The 17,429-nt window shown below is 38.0% G+C and overlaps 1 protein-coding gene across 8 annotated transcripts in view; it reads right to left on the bottom strand.

Moving 5' to 3' along the window:
* MIA2 (MIA SH3 domain ER export factor 2) overlaps positions 1 to 17,429 on the bottom strand; it is a 102,525-nt gene that overhangs the window by 59,348 nt on the left and 25,748 nt on the right. For all 8 annotated transcript variants that reach the window (XR_016280994.1, XR_016280995.1, XM_089522157.1 and 5 more), the window contains 8 exons: positions 12,500 to 12,631; positions 10,837 to 10,858; positions 10,643 to 10,731; positions 6,887 to 6,958; positions 6,042 to 6,152; positions 4,932 to 5,003; positions 4,337 to 4,441; positions 1,004 to 1,126 (listed from right to left, as the gene is read on the bottom strand). Coding sequence is in view for 6 of the 8 variants with exons in the window: in XM_089522157.1 (XP_089378283.1) it covers positions 1,004 to 1,126; positions 4,337 to 4,441; positions 4,932 to 5,003; positions 6,042 to 6,152; positions 6,887 to 6,958; positions 10,643 to 10,731; positions 10,837 to 10,858; positions 12,500 to 12,631 (726 nt within the window). In the remaining 2 variants the exon portion in view is untranslated. The remainder of the gene's footprint in view (positions 1 to 1,003; positions 1,127 to 4,336; positions 4,442 to 4,931; positions 5,004 to 6,041; positions 6,153 to 6,886; positions 6,959 to 10,642; positions 10,732 to 10,836; positions 10,859 to 12,499; positions 12,632 to 17,429) is intronic.

Below are 17,429 nucleotides of genomic sequence, written 5' to 3'. Positions count from 1 at the left end.
CCTGTTTCTGACAAAAGACAGATGTGTGAGGAGCAGTGCTGTCACCCCCTCTTAGGGTATCACCTGGTGTGGTCTGCACCCCCCCCCCCCCGTGACACCACTGGATCTATGGGTACTAAGTGGTAAGATCTGGGAGAAATTCTAATGGGAAAGGCCAAATTCAGGAAGAATTTAAAGGGGGGGGGGGGAGAGAATACATTATATACATATTTACTGATTCTACTGTGCCTCTGGACACATATCCCATCAGGATTTGGGCATCCTGCCATTTTAAAATGTACTGTACTCATCTCTTGATAGAGTGCATTAGGATAAATGGAATGCTACCTACTGTATCGCACATCACATTAGACATGCATCTACACCTAAGTTAATTACTCATAGGTATTCCCATTTCTTCAATTTACCACACCCTGGTGGCACAGTGATTAAATGCCTGTACTACAGCCACTCACTCACAACCATAAGGTTGAGAGTTTAATACTAGCCAGGGCTCAAGCTCCACTCAGGCTTGCATGCTTCTGAGGTCATTAAAATGAATACCTAGCTTGTTGGGGGCAATTAGCTTACAGTTGTAAACCGCTTAGAAACTGCTTAGTTCAGTATGAAGCGGTATATAAATGAACCTGCTATGGCTAATTCTACATTCCTTCAGCCATTTGTAAACTATGAGGGCATATATTGTAATGGCTTTTAGCTACCACACCACTAAAGAGCATGAAATTTAAGGTTGAAAAAAGTTGGTCTAACCCTACCAAACAATTCAATATTATGTCACACAGTAGCACACATGGATAACATGTGAGCCCACCCAATCTGCTTTAAAGAACGGAGGGCCTCTATGGAGTAGATATGGAGAAGATTACAGGGAATCCTCTTGTGCAAGTAGAAATCCCCTCAACACAAAACAGCACCTAAAATGAGCTACTGGAAGACAATGCACCAACCTGAATAGGCAAATTCCAGTCACTATTGCTCAAACACATGATTCTATGACTCTCACCTTGACTTGACTTTCCTTGTTTTTAAGAGCTTCCTCCATATCTGCTTTAGAACATTGAAACATTTTTGTTTGCTCATTTAGTTCACTCAATCGTTCATGCCATCCTTCAGCTTCTTGTAATAGCTGAAAATAAAATTTAGCAAGATCGGTACTTGATAACAAATTATATAATTAAATAACAATACAATTAAATAATAGCTGTAAGTTTTTTAAAGGCTTGAATGGCAAGTGGAGTTCCAGGTCCACATGCAAGGCCCAAAGCTATTTTTGCAGCCCTTGATGACCCCCTAGATTCACCAAGATGATGGTTATTCTTAATATTACAGTCGCCCCATTAACTTGAATAATGGCACACAGGTACATGCTTTGGGCAGGCGCCCCATTGTTTCCCCCTCTGTTTGTCCCTCGCATATAAGCAAGGGATGCAAGTTTCAAAACCGTGAGAATGAAGGACTGTATTGTTATTGCTATCATTGTTTTTATCCCAAATTTTCACCAGGTTGGGACTTCAATGGCTTACAAATTAAAACAATTACAATATACCATAGTTAAAAACACACACAAAGTAACCATAAAAATAGAATTAAGCTACAGTTTAAAATGTAGCATTTTTTTAAAACAGAATTTTAAATTACAGTTTAAAATATACTTTATAAATAATTAAAAGCAGTTTAAAAACAGTACAATCCAAAATGATAAAACACCCTCTTGAAACTCCTTCCATCAAAAACCTTCAATCACTGGCTCAGTGCTAAGGAATCCTGGGAAATGTAGTTTATTGTGGCACCAGAGCTCTTTGACAGTGAAGGCTAAGTGTCTCACAAAACTATACTTCCCAGGATTCCCTAGCATTGAGTCAGGGCAGCTAAAGCAGCCTCAAACTGGATTATTTCTGCAGTGTGTTCTGGACCTCCACCAGAATAAAATAAAAGTCTTGGTGCCACAATATGGTGCTGCAACAGCTGTACCTTTACCAACAGTTCTAAAAGCACAGCCACCATCTCCAGATGTCACTGGTCCAGAGGTACTGGGAATGGTGAAAACTGCTCCTCTGGCACAGGGCACTCAGACAAGTCAGTTCATGAAATTATCACTACATATATGACTTTCCCCCAAGTGAAAACTTTTAATTCAAACTAAACTTCCTAAGCACCATATTCAAATTATATTTCTATTTTAAGCATATTGTTATTATCTTTATATTATGTTGTTAAACCCAAAAACTGATAAATTGCTGTCTCAAAAATTAATATTCCCATTTTTCTTAAAATGAACCAAAGACTTTTAATTAAAACTGTCACTTTGTCCATTTCAGCAAGTTTGTATATTTTCACCAATGAATCTTCTTGAGTTGAAATAACAGCAAGGCTGTCTGCACAGACCTAAAGGCTTGTGTTCCCCTACTAGCCTTGCACTGTCCTGTTTGAATGACATATGTCATAAGCCCTGGGCCAGGATCTGGCAGACTGGACGCCAGTTCAGTGGATCTGAGCCAGGCACTCCATTTCCACATCAGACGTGGGGGTCTTCTCACTGGCAACAATGATGGAGGGAGGTAATGGGCACACAGCGACAGCAGGTCATGGGGTCTATGGCGTGGGGATGCAACCCAGGAAACCAATCCAAGTTAGGACCTGGTCCAGAATAGCACAGTTTTAGCCTGTGCTATCCTGGTTTTGTCGAAGGCTTTCATGGCCGGCATCCATAGTTTTTTGTGGGTTTTCGGGCTATGTGGCCATGTTCTAGAAAAATTTCTTCCTGACGTTTCACCAGCATCTGTGGCTGGCATCTTCAGAGAAATTTTCTCTGAAGATGCCAGCCACTGATGCTGGCAAAACGTCAGGAAGAAATTCTTCTAGAACATGGTCACGTAGCGCAAAAAACCCACAAAAAACTATCCTGGTTTTGCCTGTTCAGGGCCAGTATCTTTCCATCTCTGAGCATCCACATTTCTCACAGCTGTAATCACATATTGTAAAATCCTTCCACATTTCTTTTCAATCTATCATTCCATCATTCCCAATAAATAAAATTCGGGTCTCTACTGGAACTTTACTTTTTAAATGTCCTTCAACATTACATGGATCTGAGTCCAAAATTTTGAGCTCGATTGCAACCATCTTGCATCTTTCAATGTAATCCAGTCTTTCAATCATACAAAACAACAAGCATGATAATATGACTTTAGGTCTGGCAAACCTAAGTCTCCTCTTTGTTTAGCATCCTGCAATATTTTAAATCCAAATCTTGGGTTTTTTCCTTTGCCAGAGACATCTTTCTGCCTTTGAATTATATATCATTTATTAAATTGGCAAAGTTTGAAACAGAACCAAATTTTTTGGCAAAGCATTCATTTTAATAATTGAGATTCTACCCAACAATGATAATTTCAGTCTTGTCCAGTCTTGTAAGTCTTGTTTAATTTCCTTCCAAATTCTAACAGAATAATCTTGAAATTAATTAGAATTGTTATTCAAAATATTTACTCCCCATTATTTATCTTTATCAATCTTATATCTTGATTTCTCTGATAACTATATTTGTTCCAATTTCATCATATTCTTGATCAAAATAACTGTTTTATCCTTATTGATTTTAAATCCAGCCAGTTCTCCATATACTTTTAAATTTAACGCTTCAATTCTCTTTAAAGTATTCTCTAAAGAAAATACAAGATCATCAGTAAAGGCCTTTCACTTATATTCTTGATCTTTAACCTTTACGCCTCCCATTGTTTTTTCTTCTCTCATTACTCTGTTGAGAATCTCCCACACTAACAAAAATCTCCAACACAAGACCTCTGAACTTAGTGGATGAAAAGACTTCTGAAAAGAGGCCAAGTTATATCAGCGGCCACTGCTGCCATAAAGGATGAAGCACTCAATTGATTTCTCCCGCAGAAATCAAAGTCACAAAGATGTTTATCACACTATACTCTTAAAGTGCTACTATTCCACTTTGACTCCTCTAGCTGCCTCCTGTTGCATTCTGGGATTGGCAGTTTTAAGGAGGGGTATTTAGAATTCTCAGGCAGAGAACTTCTCAAAGACTGATCCACTTACATATTTTCAGTTGTGGACATACTGCTAATGAGTTGAGGGGGCAAAAATCAACTCCAACATACTCTACACTTGTTCACCCCTACACTATATAACACCTTAAAAGGGAGCACCAATGCCTTGATATTTTAATCTTTTAAATTCAAAAGACAACTTTCTATAAAATTATACAAAACGAAGAAGTGGAAAAAATCTACCTGCTTTTTTTTGTTTGTTTTATATTCTTTATTGAAGTTATACAACCAATAAAAAAGCCCAAATATTTACAACATACCTGCTTTTCACTTTCTTGAAGGTGACTGTTTTCTTCTAAGGCATCTTGGAGAGATATCTTCAGCCTTTCTCTGTTGATCTCATATACTTTTAATGTGGTCTTGGCCTAAGTCAAATGCAATGCAATCAAATTCCATTTATGTTAACTTATGTTCTTGAATTCTTCTTGTGTAAAAGATCACTGGAACTACATTGCAAAGGCACTGAGACTTCCTTCCAAACTACACATGTAGCTGAGCATTATACTTTCATGACACATTGCCAAGACATTTCCTTATCCTTGGAAGAGAACTGAGCAATTCACATAAATGTAACAGAAGAGCAATTTTGGCATGGAATCATTTGTAATGCTAAACCACTATCAAAAAGAAATGCTGAATTCTTCTAAAATCTCAAGTTAGTATCAAAATAAGAGCCTATATCCATTAGCCACAAAGAGTACATAATTCCTATATATGTGGAGAACTGTCTACATATAAGAAGACATATAAGACATGTCTAGATCAATTTAAAAGGTTGATAGTGAAGTGCAAGATTGTGATAGTGCCTTTTGTAACTACTGTAATAAGGCACAAAAATATGAAATGTTAACTTACTTCAGCTATTTGTGACTGGATAGATTTTGCTTCATTTTCTGAAGATTCCACTCTTCTCTGTATTTCAACCATCTAGAAAGACATTAAAAATATTTTTCATAAATACTTCCTTATGTTTGGTTGACAGTGCTTTGTCAAAATCATTGCTGATTAACATTTTAGTGAAACATATTTATTTAAAAGGCCACTTAAACCATTTCCTTTTTAATTACTACCACTAGAATACTGTACCAATCATGAATGCAATATGTAGAGAGATCTTGTACCACCTTTGAGACAACAAGACCTCTACATACTGATCATACAGACTAACATGCTTATATCTCTGAATCATGAAAGCGTGATTTCTTTCTTTTACTTTTTTATTTTACACAGATTTAACTATGCATAATAAAGCAATATAAGTTTTGCAGATAGCCACTCATGCACTTGCCTGGAGCAAGGAATAAATCCTTACAGCTGTACAGATGGCCAGCTCCCACGATTCATACCATTACGTGATATCTAGGTACAACTTGAGCATGTGGGAAAACTAAATACAGTATTTTGTGAGCTCTTCTGAAAATAAATATCTACAAGGCTGAATAAAATACTGCTGATGCACTATGCTATTGTAATGGACCATTACACAATGGTGGCATGGGATGGGCAATTGGTCAAATCAGCCATGGAACATCTGCACCCCAGAAAGCTAGGACTGGAGAAATAAGCTAGTCAAAGGTACCAATCTTTCTCTCCCAGGGACTATAAATTTGTCTGCTTTCCGTTGCCACCACTGCACCCACAGCCTTTTTCTCTTGCCACTGCCATCACTGTCTAAACCAATGTAGTTAGTTCAGCATAAGTGCCCAATGCCTTTACACATACTGGCCAACGTAATTAGCCAATATGCACAAGGCAGTATGGTAAGGCTACAATCCTATGCATTTTTTCCTGGGAAGACGTACCACTGAATTCATGAAGGTTCATGTCTAATGCTTAGGGACAGGCTAAATTTAATTATGATGACAAGAAATTGTATCAGAGTAAGCCAAAGAGGTACATCTAACAGCACATGCAATATAATCATACTTTTTTCCAGAATAAGATTGCTTTTAATGAAAGACATACCAAGTCATCCAGTTCTGATCCTTTAGACTTTTCTTCTCTCAATTCTTTTTCTAATAATGCTATTTCATTTTTGAGGACAGAGTTTGTGCTGCTCAGTTCTTCATATGCTTTCTGAAATTAGCAAGTTTGGAAAGACATTCTGTTGGTGTTTATAACTATAAAGCATAATTTAAATCAAGTACTGGCTACTAAAACATTTAATTATCCAATGAAGCATCAGGAGCAGTTACATAGACAAGATTGCATTAGGATAGCTATCATTTCAAAATTCAAATTATCTATACTCTCAAGCATGTGCTTACTATATGCTTTAAAAATCCATGCCTATAGCACCCAACCAACATAAAGAAATCATACTATTTAATGTATAACAAGCTTCATTTTCCATATTTGCTTCTGTTAGCCATAGTGATAACCCCTGCACACCCAAATGTTTTATTCATACTCTCCTCATTTGTTTAAAAATTGCTTCACACATTTTCTTTATTTTGTTGCTCTTATTTGCAAACACAGGACTACAATTCTTTTTTATGAATACATTTTTTAAAAGCAGAGATTAGATTCAACATTTGCCTGATGAAACTGAACATTCAATCACAGCACCTTAACAACAATCAATGAGTTTATTTTATTAATACAGGTATTAATATAGTTTAGTCAACAGGTACTTCATAAACAACAACAAACCTATATAAAATTATAATCTAGTACATCTATCTTTGTGAATAAGCCCTATTGAACAAAACTGAATGACTGAACAAGGAAACATACTTTCAGGCCATAAAGCAGAAACTATTTTATGAAACTGATTATTATACCAATACTTTCCGACACTCAACATTTACCTTAAGGTCTGATGTAGTGGTTGACCCCTGCAAAAGGCTGGCATCTTTCAGAGAGTTTTCTAACTCTTCGTACTAAAATAAAAACAACAGATTAAGATCAGAACAAAATCCAAGGAAAACAAGAAAACAAGAAAAGCTATAGCTATACTCTTCAAATTCTTCCACTACAACATACACTCATTTAATCTCCTTAATGATTAAACTGGTCAAGATTAGAACAAATATTTGGAACTTCAATTACAAAAAAAAACCCAAATGAACCCCCTTGTACGAGGGACTTCTTTAATTTCATTAATAAGAAATCACAACCCCAATTAATTTAGTTTTTGTGTAATCGAAGTTCCAAATTGGTCAAGAACCACAAGCATAATGTCAAAATTAGGAGTTTACAGTAAGCCTCTCTCTCACAGCCTTCCAGATCTGTTGAGACCACATTTTTATATGCTATACTGCTGTGGCATTCTAACCATTCATAACAGTTACTGTTTTCTTTTAATATAGCAATCACTCTTCTACTGTGCACAAACTAAATAATGATTGTTTTTTTGTGGGTTTTTCGGGCTATGTGGTCATGTTCTAGAGCATTTTCTTCCTGACGTTTCACCAGCATCTGTGGCTGGCATCTTCAGAGAATGTTTGCCTGGAAAAAGTGGGTCTATATATACTGTGTGTGGATGCCGGCCATGAAAGCCTTCGACTTCACATTAAATAATGATTGTACCATTATTTGGAGGTAAGATGGGATGATTAATAACAATAACAAAAACAACACATTTTCCTAAAATTCAATAATTCCAGACATTCATTCTCGTCACCAAGAAAATGTAACCATGACTGTAGAGTAATTATCATCATTGTTTAAACTACCTAAGGTATTGAGGCTGTACAAATGTTATGGAAGGAAATATGGAAACACACCGATCAGAGAAAAATAAAAGGAAGCAACATCTATATGGGTTTATTACATCCACAGCATATGAAATAGTTGCTCATCTTCAAAAGAAGTCTAACAATTTTGGTGCAGTAGGACTTCAGAACTGGCTTTCACACAACAAACATATAGTGGTATGACCACTTCTTAAAAAACCTTCCCTGGACCCTCTGGACTTTTAACAACTATAGACCAGTATTGAATCTGCCTTTTTTGACCAAGGTAACTGAAAGTGCAGATGCCCTCCAACTCCAGACAATCTTGGATGATTGGGTTTTCTAGACCGATTCCAAACCTCCTTCAGAGCAGGATATGCAAATGAGACAGCTATGGTCACCTTAGCAGGTGATTTTTTACTGAACATTGATGGGGGAGTGTGTCCCTTTTAGTGCTTTTTGGACCTCTCAGTGGTGTTTGATACCATTAATCATGATATCCTTCTGAAATACCTGAGAGGTTTGGCAATCAGGGGAACTATGCTTCAGTGATTTTGGTCCTCTCTCTCAGGTGAGTTCCAGATGATGTCATGCTTGGGCATAGCTGCTCCTCAAAAAAGATCTGTTATATGGCATATCAAAAGATGCTATTTAACATCTACATAAAACAGCTGGGAGAGATGGGGCAGGGTATTATCAGAATGCCAATGACATGTAAATACATTGCTCCATGCCGTCAAAAACAGCATCAGGCAAGGACAGTGTGTCTCCTCTGAATGAATGTCTGGAGGAGATAATGGGCTGGATGAGGAAAAACAAACTGAAACTGAATTCAGACAAGATGGAGGCGTTTAGTGTTAAGGGTCCTGACTTGGGGTTAGTGGTACATCAACAGTCCTGGATGGGGTTACTTGGGGATGCTTCTGGATCCTTGCTCAAAATGACAGGTCAGACAGACAGGATGGCCAGGAGTGTTTACTAACAACTTCGGCTGTTATGCCAGCTGCACCCCTGGTTTAATTCAGTCAACCAGGACTAGGCTGGCAAAGGAGTTTTTCTTCAGCTACCCCCAAACTGTGGAATGCCCTGTCCGAAGAGATTCGACAGCTGAATATGCTCTGAATTTAAAACAGCATTACATACCATTCTCTTCCAGCAAGCCTATCCAGAAGTTTTTCAAATGTATGAATTGACTGTTTTTAATATATGTACTTTTTAACTAATGTTATGCTCTTTTAACTGATAATATATTTTAATTGGTGTTGTGTGTAACTGTGTTACATGTCTTATTTGTTGCTGTATGTTAAGCTTGATTAATAGGGAGAGGGTGGAGGAAAAGAAATACAGTGCTACCTCGGGTTACGAAATTAATTCGTTCCGCGGCGCCGTTCGTAACCCGATACATTTCGCAACCCGAAAAGGCGCTGGAAAGCCGCTAGCCGCGCTTCGGATTTGAATTTCGCGCCGAAATGAATTTCGTAACCCGAAAAATCTTTCGTAACCCGGAACAGTTTTTTCCAATGTAACTTTTTCGTACCCCGGAAATTTCGTAACGCGATCAATTCGTATCCCGGGGTACCACTGTAATAATAATAATAATCCCCCTCCTCCACATTTTCAACAAAAGCCCTACTAAAATTATTGAATCATAAGAGTTGGAATAGGCCACAAGCCATCCAGTCTAGGTTGTGCCCTTAAAAGAGCAATAGGAATTTAAAGGTCAAAGTAAACATGTACTTAGGAAACCCATGATCACATCTATGATGCTGTTTAAGACATTTACCTTTATGTTTTTCCCTAGTGACAAAAAGCTGCATTGGAGGTGCAATTTAAATCAGAAAGAATGGGGAAGTAGTTAAACCCCTTTTTCCATCAGTGGAATCACCCAAACCAATTCCCTCCAAAGTAGATATATTTGGCTTAAAAGAAATGCTAGAGATATGATCACAATTCTTTTGAAAATCACAGAGCACTGAGTTTGTATATTCCAATGCATAGCGAAAAAACACTCCAATGTTCAATTAGCGCAGTTACAAGTTACATTAGAACAATTATTGCAAGACATTACTTATTATTTTACATTATTAGAAGTCATAATTCAGTGTCATTTGATGGCACTGGTATGTATGATTTATGAAGTTCTAATCTTTATAGAAAACTAGATTGCTAGCGTTGATGTGAAATTACATTTTTGTGAGCAAGATCTTCTTTAAAAAACCATTTCAAGTGTTAATGTTTCAGTGTTTCCCTGTATACAAACACAAAACCTTCATTCATAGTATACTTAAAGACTATAATCCTTAATATACTTTGCAAGGGAGAAGGCCCTATTGCAATCAGTAAGACTACCTTCCAGTCAACTCTCTCCCTAGAGAGGCCAAGTTGGCCCCATCCTGCTCTCCTTTCAGCGGCAGATAAAAATATTCGTGTGCTGTCAGGCTTCCTCCAACTGCTGTTCAGATTTTTATGATTTTTAAGGTGTATATAAAGTTTTTTAACACATTACATTTTAATGCATAACTATTTTAACTTTTAAAATTGTTTGTTTTTTTAAATTTTATATTTATAAGTTTTAATGCTTCTGTACTGTTTTTAAATTTCATTGTTGTAAATGTGCTGTTCACTGCCTCAAGTCCCTATACTGGGAGAAAGGTGGGATATAAGTAAATAAAATTAATAATAATACTAACAACAACAACATGGACAAGACTGCACTAGCAGGCTGCAGTCCTATATATATTTATCCAAAAGTAATCCCCACTGAAAAACTATGTGACCCAAGACAGAAAATTCAAATAATCTTAAAATTAACATGGAAAGCTTAAAAAGCACAGCAGGAAACAATAAAACCAAACCTAAAAATGTAATTTCTGGAGTAATCCAAATTACCTCTTTTTTGCGGTGACTTAATTTTTCCAGTATTTTACATTTGTCTTCTATTAGTTCAGCAACTTTACTGGCAAGCTGTTTCTCTCTTCCTAAAAAGAGTAAGAGCTACATGCGGTAACTTTTAACAAAGAAAAAATGAGTTCAACTCAATTCTTTAGCTAGAATCAAGCCTCCAGGCAAAATTTTAAACTTACCCACATAAAGTCTACTTGTAACCTGTAAAATAAGAACAAATGTTGTAATTGGTTTGATGCATTATATGGGACTAAAGCTCACACTTCTATTATAAGAGAAGATTGGAGAAGTATAGTTAATAGCAAATTGAATCTCAAGGCCATTGGAAGCAACATCAGAACTCTCCTCATTAAGATAAAAACAGTGATTCCCAAACTCTGGTACTCCAGATGTTTTGGACTTCAGCTCAGAAGCCTCAACCATCTTGGGCAATAGTCTGGGATTCTGGGAGCGGAAGTCCAAAACACCTGGAAGGCCAGAGTCTGGAAATCACTGAGCTAAGAGATTAAAAAAGAGCTTTCAGAATCACACATTGCCTCCCCTTTAATCACAAATAAAGAAAACATCAGCAGGCATTAGGTACAGGTTAAATCTAACTATATTTACCCATTTAAAACAATCTTCTTAGAATATGAAACTGGTTAACCGTTGTGCATGAGCAGGTAACCTGGTCAGCCTTACCACAATGAACGGTGTGGCATCATATTTGCTGATTAAAATAAAGGCTGACTGATCTTGGGAGGGTTGTTACACTGATCATTGTGTCTGCTGGTTGGTTAGAGTTACTAACACTTTGTGAATTAATACAGTGAACTCATCTGACATGTGAGTTCCTTCCTCCATCCCATCATGTTCCTCCATTGTCTAATTCTTACATAACTCCACCTGCACCACCACACACACATTAAAAATCTGTTTTGCCTTCCCTTTTTTTAATAAAACCCTTGAGTCATAGTTTCAGACGAATATGGACAATACAGTATTCCAAATAGAAGTCATAATAATTAGTCCTACAGAAGCTGCTAATAAGAACAGAACTGTGGTAATTTGTCACAATCATTGAATCAAGACAAGGATCTTACTGTCTTAGACCTAAAATGTTCTGTGGGGATTGAATGCCTATACACAAATATCAAAGGAAAGAGTACCACAGAAGACAAAAATGTATCTATAGAATAAATGTACTCCAAGCATAAAGTCACAGATGTTGTTTGTTGTAACTTTATTGTAAAACAAACACACATCTCAAACAAACTAGAGTGTGTACAATTATTTTTCAAGCTAAAGAATACACTGGAGTTAAAATAATATCTTTAAACTCAGGGGGAGGGAAGAGGTGGCTTAACTTTTAGGTTGGTAAACAGCACTTCAAGAGATAACAGATAAAAAACTGCTGGTTTCAGCAGACTTGTACTGATAGTTAACCATTTGTACCAATAAGTATAAGCCAGTAATTTCTTAATTGATTTTGGAAAAATTTACTATACTGCCTTGAGTATTTCAAATCAAAGGCAGTTCATTAATCTTAAAATTAATAAACTGATTTTGATAGTATATACCAAAACAATGATAGGACTCTTAATGCACTTTTTAACATATTTGAGATACAACATAGAAATATTCAGTAGTCAAAGAAAATTATGAGGCTTGTTTAAAATGTCAGCCACCATAGATTTCTGTTACAGTTACAACTAAAGCCCAATCACACTGAATGGGACGTATTTCCAAATAAGCAGTCATAGGATAAGGCTACAGAACCCCGCTCCATCTGGAAATTTGGTACATTTTAAACATTCCAATATAGGCTGGTATAATTCTATTATGACCAAATTGCATACTTACAGATTGATAGCTCCTGCACACGAGCAGTAAGATAACAAAAATAGCAAGAACAGCTCCACAAATTACAATTTCCCATGGAAAGCCATAAAGATCTGGACCAGGTCTCATATTTTCAGGTAATGCTCCAAGAACCTTTAAAACAGAAAAACAAAAAACAAAGCATTTCCCCTCAGGACTAACTTCAGGCTTGTTAACATCCATTGTTTATGCCTTCAGACATGACTTATCAGAAATCCTGTATTTGATCTGGAGATGTAATTGATACTAACCATACTCCTAAACAACATTAATATGTAATATTATCCAGTTTTATAGCATTACATTCATTGAAGATTGCTCAAGTGCTTAAAAATACTGTGCCTCAAAACAGCAATTCTGAACAAACATACAGCTACACAAGACATGCTTAACTAAGGGAATTAACTCTCAAATAAATAAATTAGGCTACTAATTTACTTCAAACTATCACCAGAATTACTTATAAGACAATTTTAAAGAAGGGAATATCAATGATAGAATTATTAACATTTATTAACAAGATGGCTAGCACTGCAGAACCCTATGTTTCCTAAAGAGAATGGTTTCTGGATAGTCTATGACAGGAAACAGAACTCCACAAGACGACAAAGATCAGACTGGTTAGCTAAAATCACTACGTGAAATTCAACATTTGCTTCTCCACGCTACTTCTTGGCCTATAGTGTCTCTTTTGGGTTGCCAGGTTACAACACCATAGTGACAGCAAAAGCTACAAATGCCATTCTGTAATTACATTCAACTCAGGCGCTAAACTCTAAGAAGTCTTTTTAACCCACAGCTCCATACATTTCAGGTTTAGCTTTCTCTTTCCTTCCTATCTCTTCCTCCAATATGCATTTTTGGCAGTTTCCCTCTCTGTTCTATTTCTTCATGTTTCAATGATCCATTGCTTCCTTGGGCTTCTGCCTCCTTTGTCCTTCATAAAGCCATTCTGTTTCTTGGCCAATTGCCTTAACACTCTTCTTTCTTCACTTGCACACAAGTTCTTCTGACATTAGGGACTGTGAAGTTTCTTCAAAATGCCTCCTTTCATGGTTATAAATGAGAATTTGGAACAAAATGATGGAAAACTTTCATTTTATATGACAACTGCTGCTAGGCTACTATATGCATCTAAATGGGAAAAGAATAAATGCCTGGATGTAGAAAAGTGGTGGTTGAAATTATACAGCTACATGGAGACATACAAGTTGACTCAACTGCTGAGAATGAAATCATTAAACAAATTTAAGAAGGAATGGGAAACATTGATAAAGTATTTGAGAATGCAGTCCAAATTTCGTTATTGGTTTAGAGCTGCTGGTCCAAGCACAATTCACATTGCTAGTCATGACCTATAAAGACCTGTAAGGCTCAGGTCCAAGATCTTTGAAGGACCATACCTTCCTATATAAGCCTACATAGACTCCAAGACCCATTGAGCCAGTGTGATGTAATAATCTGAGTGTTGGACTAGGTATCTGAGAAGTCAGGGTTGTTGTTGTTATTATTATTTTGTGTGTTAGGATGTGGCTCCCTTCAGTTTTATATAGAAAAAATGAAGGAAATGAGAGGAGAAAACAGTCATAGTTTCGACAGTTAAGGTGCACAACTTTAAGGCTTAGCATTCAAGGAATGTTTTGTTCTGTTCAACCCTTTCAATGTTGAACCATTCAGACGCTTGTAAAAATTGCAGCATTAGTTAGTATATGTGTGTAATTTTGCCTTGTAGCATTGTGCTTTATTTCAACTGTGCAGTTTTAAGGGTTGACAAAACTGAAATGTTGTGCTGTGCCGAGAACAAACAAAAACCCCCTGCTTTTCTTCCTGTCGCTGTTTCCTGAGTGGTCAGAACACCAAATTTTAACCACATTCAGGAAATTGTCAAATACCCGTTCTATCCCTCCTGTGAACACACCATGTCCTGGAAAATCTTGAGGTGGGAAGGGAGAAATAGCCAAGGCACAGAGAGCTGGCATCAAAGCTTTTAAGGAACATTCACATGAGTAAACAGTACATTAAAATGCAAAGGATAAATAAAAGTAAGCCCAAAGCAGAGGAGCAACCTGTGATGGATTTACATATAATAAAAAAAATCATAGTTGCATGAATCAGTACGTGCAGCATGTGTGGGTGAAGACATGCATAGAGTAGCAACAGCAATAGCAAGTACATTTCTATACCGCTTATCAGTGCACTTAAGCACTCCCTAATGCGGTGTACAAAGTGTAAGCTAATTGCCCCCAACAAGCTGGGTACTCATTTTAGCAACCTTGGAAGGATGCAAGCTTGAGTCCAGCTTGAGCCCTCTTGGCTGGGATTGAACTCACAACCTAATGGTTTGAGAGTGAGTGGCTACGGTACAGGCATTTAACCACTGTGCCACAACATGACACCCATATCCACAGAGCCAGTCAGTACCCATGGTTTCACTTACTCATGACTGAAAAAACTATATTCTCTTCAGGTCCCCTAGCATGATTCTGTTGTATGCTTCTGATAGATGTTAACCACATACTTATGCTGGAGGATCTAAAAATGCCTAGTAAGGTGTCCTAGATCCTCCAGTATGACTCTGTGATCAACGTCTGCAGAAAGTCATTCACTTCAATAGGGTTCGCTATTATCCGTTGTTTTGGATAATTTGACGCCAAGTTATTCTTATTATTAACATTTATTTATAGAGCACTGTAAAGTTTGTACAGCGTTTTACATAGTAAGGGTCAAATAAAATAAGAACAAAAGAACAAAAATCTGCCAAGCAGCGTACAATGTAAAACAACAACATTACATGATTAAAATATCTCTAAAATAATACTAACTAGTATACAATAAAAACAAAGCAAGCGGCAGATTAACAACCAGTAATGTGGAATGCCTCCCTAAACAAGTGTTTAGGAACATATCCCCCATTGATAAGTGGGTCGTACTGCGTATTCTAATTTTACAGACAAATGCAATCCATTTTTGTTCCTAAAAGCAATAATCTGTGGACAAGTTCACTGCCTGTCTTATTTAATATAAGCCAAGCTATGAGGAGAGCTAGCTGAAAATTGCTCAAGTGGGAATCAACTCTGAATCAACAGCATGCTCCAATGACAAAGTCTCAAAATCATTTCGTATGTACTGTGAATTATGTGCAGTCTTTGAGCAATTCTCAGGTGGGCTTCATCAGCAGAGTCTGATTTAAATGGCCGATCTATACAAACCATAAACAGATGAACAAGCACATGTAATATACACTTGATGTAATTCCCACTGAATAATAAAGGACTTGAGTGGAAGAGAACCCAAGGCAAAGGGTTAAACATCTGTACTGCAGCCACTTGCTCACAAACCACAAGGTTGTGAGTTCAATCCCAGCCAGGGCTCAGGACAGACTCAGGCTTGTATCCTTCTGAGGTCGCTAAAATGAGTACCCAGCTTGTTGAGGGCAATTAGCTCACAGTTGTAAACCGCTTGGAGACTACTTAGAGTGGTATGAAGTGGTATATAAACGAAGCTGCTCTTGCTATAGATGAGTCATTTAAACCAGGCTCTGCAGATCAGGCCCACCTAAGAAATGGCTCAAAGACTGCACACAATTCACAGTAAGTACAGAATGGTGATGATGAGACTTTGTCATTTGACCCCTGCAAACTATACAAATCCCAGGGTTCCCTAGGATGGAGCCAGGGCAAGTGTCAAAGTGCATCAATGCTGCTTGTGGAGTTCCAGTTTCAGTTCCTATGATCGTGGAGTTGGAAGAGACCCCCCCAAAAGGGCCGTCCAGCCCAACCCCATTCTGCCATGCAGGAACTCTCAACCAAAGCATCCCAGAGAGATGGCCATCCAGCCTCTGCTTGGGTGGGCTTTGATTGTGATTTCCTGCATGGCAGAATGGGGTTGGGCTGGACGGCCCTTTTGGGGTCTCTTCCAACTCTATGATCCTATGAACCAAAACTGGATCTCCTTAAGCAGAATTAATGCGCTTTGGCACCTGCCCTGGCTCCATCCATCCTAGGGAACCCTGGGAACTGTATTGCACCCTGGGATTTTGTATTGTATTGCTATCAGGTGAAGAGAGGGGGGTCACCAAAGCAAGGAGAACAGAGCCCCCCCATAAACACACACACCAATTGTGTACTGTATATATGTGTGTGTGTGTGTATCTTCCTTCCCCTGCCGGACTCACACTCCAAGCGCCCTCCCAGGCCAGCCGGCAGTATTGCTGGGTGCTCTCCCGAGCCCAGCCCAGGCCCAAGCCTCCCTCCTCGCCGCTCTCCTCGGGGCCGGCGTCGCTAGGAGCAGCCATCTTACTGCACCAGCTGCCGCTCAACCGCAGCTTCTCCTTCTCCTGCTCAGGGTCCTGCCGGCAGCCCCGCCCACTCCGCCACTTCCGGTTCTAAGCTCCTCCTCAGGCGCCAGGGGTGGAGCAAACCACTGGCGGAGTCCAGGGGGGGAGAAGTGGAAGAGAGGGAGAAACCAACGCTGAGGAGGAGAGGGGGAGAAGAGAGTGTGGCAGAAAGGACGCCGTTACTGAGGCGCCTCTTTTGGACTTCATCTCCCAGAAGCCTCAGCCGTGTCGGCCAATAGCCTGGGATTCTGGGAGATGAAGTCCAAAAAATCCCTTAAAGGGCACAGGATACAAAGAAAGATACTGTGTGCACATAGTAACACATACACAATATAGCATAATATATGCATACACACTATAACACAATATATACCAAATGCACAAAACAACTATATACATGCACAATACACACTCATACTCAGTGCACAATATAACAATACATGTACATACAGAATACGTGATATAACACAATATATACATAATACAGAAAACAACAAAATATATACATACCCACACAGTAATATATACACACACACACACACACAAAATATTATTTACACAATGTCCGAAACAGAC

Source organism: Sceloporus occidentalis, unplaced genomic scaffold (genome assembly GCF_023333645.1).
Source record: "Sceloporus occidentalis isolate IW3139 unplaced genomic scaffold, rSceOcc1.0.p SCAF_4, whole genome shotgun sequence".
In the NCBI taxonomy this organism is placed as follows: domain Eukaryota; kingdom Metazoa; phylum Chordata; class Lepidosauria; order Squamata; family Phrynosomatidae; genus Sceloporus; species Sceloporus occidentalis.
Note: the sequence above shows the minus strand (reverse complement) of the source record. Positions and strands in the feature narration are given on the sequence as shown.